A 10,396-nucleotide genomic window follows, 5' to 3' on the forward strand; every position below is an offset into this window, starting at 1 on the left:
CAAAGTTAAATTTTTGCAATCTTACTTATAATTATATATTCAGTATACTAGACTTTTTGCTGAGTAAATAATCCCAAAGGGTTATGTGCTATTATCAACGTTACTGCAAAACAAAATTCTGTTACTGCAAAGACTAAAAGTAAATACATACCAAGAAGTTTTATGACTGCATCTACTTTTTAAGGTGCAAATTTTCAGCCGAGATATATAGCATTCTAGAGCAAAACATTTATAATCAAACCACTTATATTCTTTTAACACAAAACTAATTTGTTTAACGAATTCTGTTAATTTAGAAAAAAAATGATAAAAAGCATAGTCATGATTGTTACTCATGAAAAACATAACTATGGCAATATCTTAATTACAACAATGCAATCTACATTTATATTGTAACAATTTTAATCTTGATCAAATCTTTAAACAAGTGGTTTTACTCGTAAAATTCAAAATGATAATAAGTTTTTAATTAAAAAAATGTATAACATATTTGTAAGATGATTTGAGAAGAAACACATCAAACTATTTATTTCACAATGTTACCCAAAATGATACAACCACACTTACAACAGTTAGTATCTTAATTATAACAAGTGTTTTACTCATCATAAGCAAAGTGATAGTAACTAAAGTACAACAGTTAATTACAACACTTTTCATTCACACCAACGTTCCATTTTCAAACTCACAAGTTCACAGTGTTTTATTCTGAGATTCATTCCATATGAATTCATCAACTTTGTATTGGTTTGTATTTCCTATCGGCTTTGGCTCAGGTATTACAGTAAGTATTTGATCATAATCATACCAAGAAATGTCCTTAACTAATTTCGGCCAATAGAAACAGTTTGAATTCTTCTTTCCAACTTGGTGCATACAAGTGACTTCCACCACTTCTTCATCTACGTCGATTACTTTTCCAGGATATGGTCTTCCGTTAAAGTTAACGATCACATATTTATTCAAGATGTCTTTCATATCTGGAAATTCAGACTTTACTTCATTGGCATTTTCATCAATCATTCTGCCACTAGTTTCATCAAATTCATCGACAGAATATTCATTTTCCATGTGTGTACCTGATTCTTTCTTATCAATATATATGTTATCTGTCTCTGATTTTTTACTGTCAACATATTCATTTTTCTCTTCCAATGAATGTCTATCTGCCAATGTTTCTTCTGGTTTACCTAAATCAATGGGGTTGAGTTTATTTGATTCAGAACTTGCTTCTTCAAGTGAACCTTTATCCCTCTTCATTTTGTTCCATGTGTTCTCTTCAATTTCAAAACGGTTTGTTTTTCTAACTTGTCTTGGTTTAGGAATAGTTGTTACTACTTCGTCGTAATCATACCAAGAAATGTCTTTAATTGCTTTTGGCCAGTAAAAAGAGTTTTCGTTCTTTTTACCCGTTTGTTTCATACAAACAACTTCCACATCTGTATCAAGTATGTTAATAACTTTTCCAGGATATGGTTTGCCTTTAAAGTTGACAATTACATATTTGCTTAATAAGTGTTTCATGTCTGGTTTTTCAAACTGAATTTCTTTTTCAGTTTTATCTACATTGTCATCAGGAAGCGATTCTGTATTCGAAACATTATCTTTTGTATCCAGTTTTCCTTCCTTTATCAATTGGTTTGTCAGTTTATTAATATTGTTTGTTTCATTGATACTACAACGTTCAGTTTCAGCTTTCGTGTTAACAGTACTGTTACATTCATTATTTGTATTTTGCAATGTTTCATTCAATGCATCTGTGTCACATGTTTCAGCCTTTTCACTCTCTCCTGTTTTATTTACTTTAGCTATGGTTTTCTTTGGTTTGTTACAATCATTCTTTGCATTTTGCAACGTTTCCTTCAATGTATCTGTGTCACATGTTTCAAGATTCTCACTCTCTACTGTTCTATTTACATCAGCTGTGGTTTTCTCGGTTTCGTTACATTCATCTTTTGTGTTTGGCAATGTTGCCTTCAATAAATCTGTGTCACATATTTCAGGCCTTTCACTCTCTTCTTTTCTATTTACTTCAGCGGTGGTTTTATCGGTTTTGATACAATCATTCTTTGCATTTTGCAATGTTTCCTTCACAATATCTGTGTCACATGGTTTAGGCTTTTCACTCTCTACTTTTGTTTTTACTTCACCTGCGGTTTTCTCGGTTTTGTTACAATCATTCATTGCCTTTGGCAATGTTTCCTTCAATATATCTGTGTCACATGTTTCAGGCTTTTCACTCTTTTCTTTTCTATTTACATCAGCACTGGTTTTCTCGGTTTCGTTACATTCATTCTTTGAATTTGGCAATGTTTCATTCACTGTATTTGTATCTGTGTCACATGTATCGGGCTGTTCGCTCTCTACTGTTCTATTTACTTCAGCAGTGGTCTCGCAGTCTTTATCGGGAGTTGTAAATGGCACTAAAGGTACAAAATGATTAGGTATCCAGTGCTCAAGCAAAAGATCTTGTCTAGTGCTTGTCCACATTATATGAACTGGCTCTGAACTTGTTTGCGTACGTGGCAATATTAATCTATTAAGATCATGTCTAACATTGACGTTTCCTTTCTGAGGATAAACTGATCTTATTGGAGTCTGAATTACACTTGCTAAAGCAAATATTTGCCAAATACCCATATATGCTTGGTCCTTAGTTACAGATAAAGTTTCTTTTCTGTAAATGTCACGAATAATTGTTGCATTCAGATTCATCCCCGGAATAAAATATTCCGAGTATTGAGCAAACTGGGAGCTCAAGGATCTAACTCTGTGATTACTTCCTAATCCCTGTTGCAAGTTTGTATCATTTAAGTAAAAGTTCTCGTTCTGAGTTAGTTCTTTTACAATTTGAGATCTAAGTTCATTACATCTTTCAGGTGTTCCATATGCAAATACACTCCCACAGGAGGGTAGGCAGTTTCCGTCCATTCTAACTTTGACAGGATATAGATCTTTAACTCCATGAGGTAGATTTATATCATTTGGTATATCTACGACTGATTCGAAGTCAACTTCAAGTTTGTTGTCATATAAACATACATCTTGTGGAATACATGACTTCACTATTTCTTGAACATCTGAAACTTTTCTTTTTAAAGCTTGAAATGTTTTACATTTATCAATACCTGTTAATATACTCTCATCTGTTTTTGATTTTTTGCTATGTATGTCAGTTGAACCATTTTTTATCCATGATTGAAAAGATTTCACAACCAACCGTTTTTTTTCAGGCACGATCTCTTTAGTGGAGTCACACATTTTTCGTTTTCTTGTATGACATGTTTCTTCTTTGTCTTTATCAAATACATGTTTACTTTCAGTTTTTTTTGTCTGATCAGTATTATTGTCTTTCTTAACTCTGTTAACGCTGTTCGTGTGTTTCTTGTCTTTTAGTTCTATAAGTACTGCTTTGTCAAATTTATGACCTTCATGTTCATGGTTCCGTTCACAAAAGCAACTCAATTTCCTGAAATAGATCTCTCCAGCATCATTTGGTTCACAAATAACCTGATGTATATTTAAAGTTCCTGGTATAGTCTTCAGGTTTACATCTTTCAAACACTTTGCCATGTCTTCAATACTTTGTTCAGTTATCAGAAACATTTTGACCTTAGATTCTTCGCACAGCTTGTCGATAAAGACCTTTGCAGATGTGATATCGTGTCCGTATTTAAGCGCATTATTTGCACGCCGTTTAATAGCACCTCCAATCGCATCTGGAGCCCCCTTTCCGTGACTTGCTTCAAAAAAAGACCAATTCAGGCTTCGAAAACCAAGCTCCTTTCCTCTTATACTAGTAAGATAGAAGTTTCCCTTCTGTCGATACTGTGTTACCGGGCCGTCACTGAAAATTTCAAGTTTTGTTACTTTTGGATTGGTCTTTTTAATTTCTGTTAATATCGGATTAATGTGAGCCCATACTGCTTCAGGGCCATGACATAGAGAATCACTAACAGTACAGAAACTCTTTGGTATGTTGTTATTCAGAAATATCATTCCAGTGTGTAGAGTTATTTGTTTTTTTGAAGCCCCGAAATGTACGGATTGTATCTCTTTACCATACCCACATTCAAAATTCTCAGAAAAATCAATATGAAGAATAGCTTCATTGTCACTAAGTGAGTTCTTCTTCATGCTGTAATAGTTGTATTGAGTATACATTCGGTATATGTGTGAAGCATATCTCCTAATTTGAGTATTTATCTTATCCATTAAGTCGTCAACGGTTCCTGTGTGCTTTTGCTTGGACGTAACATGAACCTCTTTTTCTTCTATTTCCGTTCCTTTCTTAATCTGTCTACGTTCACTAGTTGTCCTCCATTCATACCAGTTGACATCTTTGTCACGTAAGTTTCTGTCAATATCAATTGTATAATCTTTGCATTTGGAGCATTTACTCTCCATACAATTCTGGTTTTTCTCACTACATACTAGTTGCTGTACATAAGACGACGGAGTCTCTCGATCCCTTTTCTTAACTCTGTTCAAGGCATCTACCAAGAGTTCTGTGTTATTACATATTTTACACATGCATGTATCTCTGTCACTTTTTCTTGGGAAAACTACATAAAAAGGTCTCATTTTGCAAAAAGCAGAATAGGAGAGTTTTGTTTTTCCTTCTGTATGGAACTTCTTGTGAAGGGTTTTTAAGTCATACAACAGTACTCTTCTCTGTTTCTTTGCCTTTTTATACGTCTTTGTTTGCTTTATCCCTGTTACAAGCCGAGAATTATCATCCCGCGTGTAGAACGTGTGTACCTTTTCTGCGATTCTTTTTGTTCTTGTATTATAACAAGTTTTTGATTTTCTGAATCGTGTTTTGCATCCGACTGACTCGTACATTTCAATTTTCATTTTGTACTTCTTTAATGTTTGTTCGCACAGGATTTTTGAGATGTCTCTTTTGTCTCTTGCTCGCTTCTGTGCATACTTCTTTCTTAAAGCTTCTACAAGTACCCTATACTCTAACAAAGATTTCTTTAACTGCTTTTTGTTCGAGGTTCTAAACAATCTTTTGACGGCTTTTCTTGGTGTTTCAGGCGTATCATGTTTTTGGCGTTCATATCGTTTTTTGTACATTGATACTTTTTTTTTCAGTGACTCTATTTCTGTCTTTAGTGCTTTATTCTCTCTATACACCTTTGCTTTTTCTCTCATACTTTTCTTTTGAGATTGCTTATATTGTCTACTTTTTTCACGATTCTCAGGTTGTTGTTCAGGTGATGATGGTGGCGTGTGTATGTTCTGTAAGGCACGCTTTGCCTCTCGCTCTCGCTCACGATCCTTTCTCTTCTTTTCCCGCCATTGTTTTCGTGCGGATCTCTTTTCTCTTTCCGTCATTAGCGTAACTGGTTTTCGTTTACCAGATTGCTTCTCACGCTGGTATCTCTCTTTACATTTTTGAAGGAATCTCTGTCTTTTATCGGGATCCTCATCTCTCCTCTCCCGCCATCTCTTCTGCCTTTCAGCATTTGACATCCCCATATCCTGAAAGAAAATGTAACAGTTTATACTCAAATTCATGTAGATTATCTAATGAGTTTCATATGCTACTTATACACAGTACACAATACTTATCTGGGGTGGACAAGAATCTTGAAGAAATTGTTTAGTAATGGTAAAATCCATGGTTTGCATGAGTTTTTGTCTGGATTCTTTTCATGGCTCATTAGTAGTGTTTAAACTGTGGTCAATTTTAAAAGAAAAATAATTTATATACATGTATGAGCTACCTGTGTAAATGTGACCCAGTGAATTGAATTTTCGTTCCAGCTGAACCCTGAACCTTATCAGAGTCTTACTGTTGTTAGACTGTTAGAATACATTCTTATAACTTGTATGACTATATACAGGTCTGCAGTAGTTTTGTTGTAGTGTTGACTTGTAAGGTATCCCATCGAATTATATTTTAACATCTGAATGTTAAGACATACGATTACCATTTTTAATATGTTCAGAGCTCTATATAATTTTCAAATCGCTAAATTGTATGAAAAAGCTTGTATATTTCTCTGTCATAACTGTTAATGTATTTGCAGTAATACTTTTTAACAGCTGATATATTTACTTATGTGTATTTGATATTTATAATAAACATAGCCATTAAATAACTGAAATGAAAATATCTTCTAAATAAGTCAAAAAAGTATTACTGATCATTGAGTGTGTACCAGATTTATACGAAATGTTCCTTAAAATGTCTTTACGGTAACAATGAAGTTCTTTGTAGTAACGACATAACGAAAAAGTTGCTGCTTTGATACATTTTAGTACATTTTAGTTTAGAAACATTGAAATTTAACAAAACGTAGCGAGAATAATTTTGATTGCAATGTTTAAAAAAATATTATATTGAAGTAAATGTTTATTCAATATGATAACTGAACATTTATTTCGTTGAATGTATTTGCTGTAACAGATACCAGTATTTGCAGTAACTTTTATTGTTGACATTTTAATATTTTGCAATGTTTAATACCAATTTAATGATTACAAACAGGAAATATTATCAACAAAAATTACTCAAAATGTCAACAAAATTATTTTATCTGCATCATTACTGATTACATCAATTACTTAATAAAATAACTTAAATGTCTTTTCAGTAACATCTTATTGTATCTGCAGTAACAAAAAAGCTGTTATCACTTACACAAATATATTGTGTGTATGAGATTAACATGTAATGATTTATTTTTATACATAATAACATTACAATTATAATGACAACTATGAGGTTGGTTAAAATAGTCTGAAAACACCAAACACTTAGTAAATATCTCTGCAGTAATAAAATGTGTATTTGCAGTAACAATTTATCGTTGTTATTGCATAGACAGTTACTGCACAGACATACGCAAGGTATTATGGGATTTTTATTGAAATGGGTGGGGTAATAACATATACCATGTCAACAATGAACTTCCTTTCAGAATTAAAATACACTGTAGGATGAGAACTTATCTTCATATCATATAGTAGGGACATAATGACAGCAACTGCAAAGACAGGATGAAAAAATACGCTGTACTTGGTTTACTTACTATCATATATTTGTTGTTATTCTTTCTTCACATTGACTAAGCTTTCTTGCCACCATCTTGACTATGAATTGTACCTCCAAATTGAAGAGTCAGGTTATATGACACTTTCAGTCTTAAGGTTATACTACACCAACTGTTACTGCAAATACATTTGATTCAAATTTCGAGTGACAACTTTTAAGACCTGAAATATAAAATTAACAAACCAAATGGAATAATTGTATTATCTTTTTTTAAATCAGTAGATACCATTTTAACTGTTCGCAATGAAACATTTTACTAAAACGGACAGACAAATTATTCACATGGGTTAAAAGTACAAAGTGTTATCACAGGGACAAAAGAAAGGCACATTTTTTGGGTATAAAAAATCGTGAACTTTTGTTTCGGTTAAAATTGCTGACACATTAGCATGTGGATTTCGTGAATATCAATGCGACAAGCGTAACGGAGGCTTTTTGGCACGACACAACCCTTTTTGATCATTCGAAATAGTTGCAGGACAAGGATTTCTTAAAAAAAAAATATTGCCTCTTATATTACATAATTTTTCATGACGTTTTAGGAGTGTAAAATTGTATTAATAATGTATTTTTCAAGAAGAATTCAATAATTTGTAAAGATACGTGTATGTGTATTTTCTATCAAAAAATGGTTACATATTTTGTGTGAAAGTTAAATTCAAAGATGAACAAGATCCAACACAGATTGATTCTGAGAGGTTCTGTTATAAAAAAGTACAAAAAAGAATAATATCTGTATATAAGTTAGCCTTACAATGTTATGCTGTAAAATTTGGTCTCAATTTCCAAGTGCTTAACAACATTTTTGACCTCATAGCTGGTTGTGAACAAGCAATGCTTTGGTGTTGTAATGCTTTGAATAAAGATCACTCCAGTTGTATAGTTGATACAAACAGAAAATAAGTATAGTAGGCCAAACCAGGTGGTACCATAGTCAGATAATAACAAATAATTTTGCAATTATGTCCTAGTATTTAATCAATGGATTTTGTAAGTGGATAAGTGAAATTTTATATCTTGAATTCAGTAAATGGAGGTTTAAATAGTTTCATATAGCTATTAATATTGTTTGCCTTTATAAATAGTATGTATATAGACGATGGTGTTTTCAAATGGAAAGGTAACTTCTTTTATCTTGAATTGAGTAAATCCAGGTGTAAAAAGGTATAATATAGCATATTTGTCATGATTAATATTGTTTGTCTTTATAAAAAGTGCTGTAAATATGTTATCAGTATAATGCATTTGGGGCTTATACCTGGTTATATTTACTTGGATTTTTAGTTGTGAAAAATTTAATATGTTTATACTTTTATAGGATGTCCAGTTATTAAAGGCCATGTTTTGTTGTTTGAAGTTGTTAATTGTTACGCAGTGCTGAATAGTGGTTTCAGATGACAAACTGTTAAGTTAATAAGCCTATATAGTACATGTATATACATTTAAACGGGAATGAGCAGGTTTTTATGTGAACTTTGCATTTGTAGACTTTTAAGTCCCCTACCGGTTTCACCGGCGGGGACTTATGGTTTTGTCTCCGTCCGTCCGTCACACTTTTCTTGATCCTGGGATAACTTAAAAAGGTTTTAATATTTTTTCATGAAACTTGGAACATGGATAGATGGCAATATGGACATTATGCACGTCATTTCATTTCGTTCCTACGTCAAAAATTCTGGTTGCTATGGCAACAAATAGACTAGAAATACTGCTGAAAATGGTGGTTTTTCTGGATCCTGCGATAACTTTTGAAGTTCTTAATATTTTTTCATGAAACTTGAATCATGGATAGATGGCAATATGGACATTATGCACGCCATTTCATTTTGACGTAAAAAATTCTGGTTGCTATGGCAACAAATAGACTAGACATACTGCTGAAAATTATGGTTTTCTGGATCCTGCGATAACTTTTAAAGTTCTTAATATTTTTTCATGAAACTTGAAACATGGATAGATGGCAATATGGACATATGCACGTCATTTCATTTTGTTCCTTAATAAAAAAATTTGGTTGCTATGGCAACAAATATATATATAAAAAATCTGGAATTTCTGACAATGGTGGAGCCGGTAGGGGACTTATATTGCTTGACAATAGTCTTGTTTTAACCATTTTACTGTGTCAAGATTTCTCTCAGTTGAAGTGTGTTTGAGCAGAAATTAAAAATTACCAGATTATATTAAAATGTATGTCTGTGTTTTGATGCAGTTGTTCAGAAGTAGGAATATTTGTGCAACAATGTGTATAGAAGTACCAGTTTTACTAGTCTTTTGCAATGTTTGCTCATAAGCTTGGGGTAGACTTACTCACATGTCAGTTTCAAGGGTAGACCACAGCATAAGCACACTATTTCACAATTGATTTAAATATTAATATGAGCTGTGCTATTGGAAAACAGGCTTATTTGATATGCATAACGTATCGTCCCAGATTTTGCCTGTGCCGTCCACCCAAGCTTATCAGGAACGACACTTTCTATTTTAGTGGAATTTTTCATATAAATGAAGTCTCTTCTAAACAAAAATCCAGTCTGATGAGTTGTAAAAATACCATAAAAGCGGAAAGTGTAGTCCCTGATTAGCTTGTGCGGACTGCACATATCTGGGACGACACTTTACGCACATGCATTAAGCCCAGTTTTCTCAGAACGCGACTCATATAAATGTTTTGTCATATGAACCAATCTGTATTTGCTTGTTAGACTATACTGAAGATTGTGTTATTGGCCTGTCTCAGTTTTTACGATTTTGGCATGTGCTGCTACAAACATAGTGCCATATTACTTTGTTACTTTTCCGTATTTTCTAATTTATTTCCAGTAATCCTATGCTCATTCAGTGTTTTAAGAAAGTCAAAAAGTGTCACTTTTTTATGTTTAAGGTTTTCATTAAAAAGCAATTAATAAAATTATTGTTACCCACTGTAAAACCATGTATGCAATTTCATAAATGGTGTAGTGCTTGGTATAGAACATAAATAATTTAAATTGTATATTTGAGTAAAAGAATACAGTCCTAAAACTAAATTTTAGTTGCTAAAATGCATTCCTACATGCTCTTACATCATGCTCTCTAAGATAATATTTCTATAATGTATTTAAATTGAGAAATTTTGATGTCCCTCCACTTATCTTACATTGGCGCCTTGTTAAGCCATTTTTGTTGTCAAGGTCCAAACAAATCTCTGATCTTGATATTTGTAAAAGATTGTTTTCGGCCAAGAGGTGCTTTATTTGTTAATGTTATCTTAAATGGTACATATCTTAGGGGCCATGTGTACTAGTGCTGAACAAAGTAGGTGCAAAATGGGCTTTTAGCATGGGA

The 10,396-nt window shown here is 32.7% G+C and overlaps 1 protein-coding gene across 1 annotated transcript; it reads right to left on the reverse strand.

Moving 5' to 3' along the window:
• Positions 1–693: 693 nt before the first annotated feature.
• LOC127878391 (uncharacterized) lies at positions 694–7,252 on the reverse strand. The gene is made up of 2 exons (XM_052424916.1): positions 7,047–7,252; positions 694–5,490 (listed from the first exon to the last, which is right to left on the reverse strand). The coding sequence occupies exons 1-2, from the start codon at positions 7,050–7,052 to the stop codon at positions 694–696; spliced, it is 4,803 nt and encodes a 1,600-aa protein (XP_052280876.1). The 5' UTR covers positions 7,053–7,252.
• Positions 7,253–10,396: the final 3,144 nt, after the last annotated feature.

The sequence above is a fragment of the Dreissena polymorpha genome, chromosome 4 (assembly GCF_020536995.1).
Source record: "Dreissena polymorpha isolate Duluth1 chromosome 4, UMN_Dpol_1.0, whole genome shotgun sequence".
Lineage (NCBI taxonomy): Eukaryota > Metazoa > Mollusca > Bivalvia > Myida > Dreissenidae > Dreissena > Dreissena polymorpha.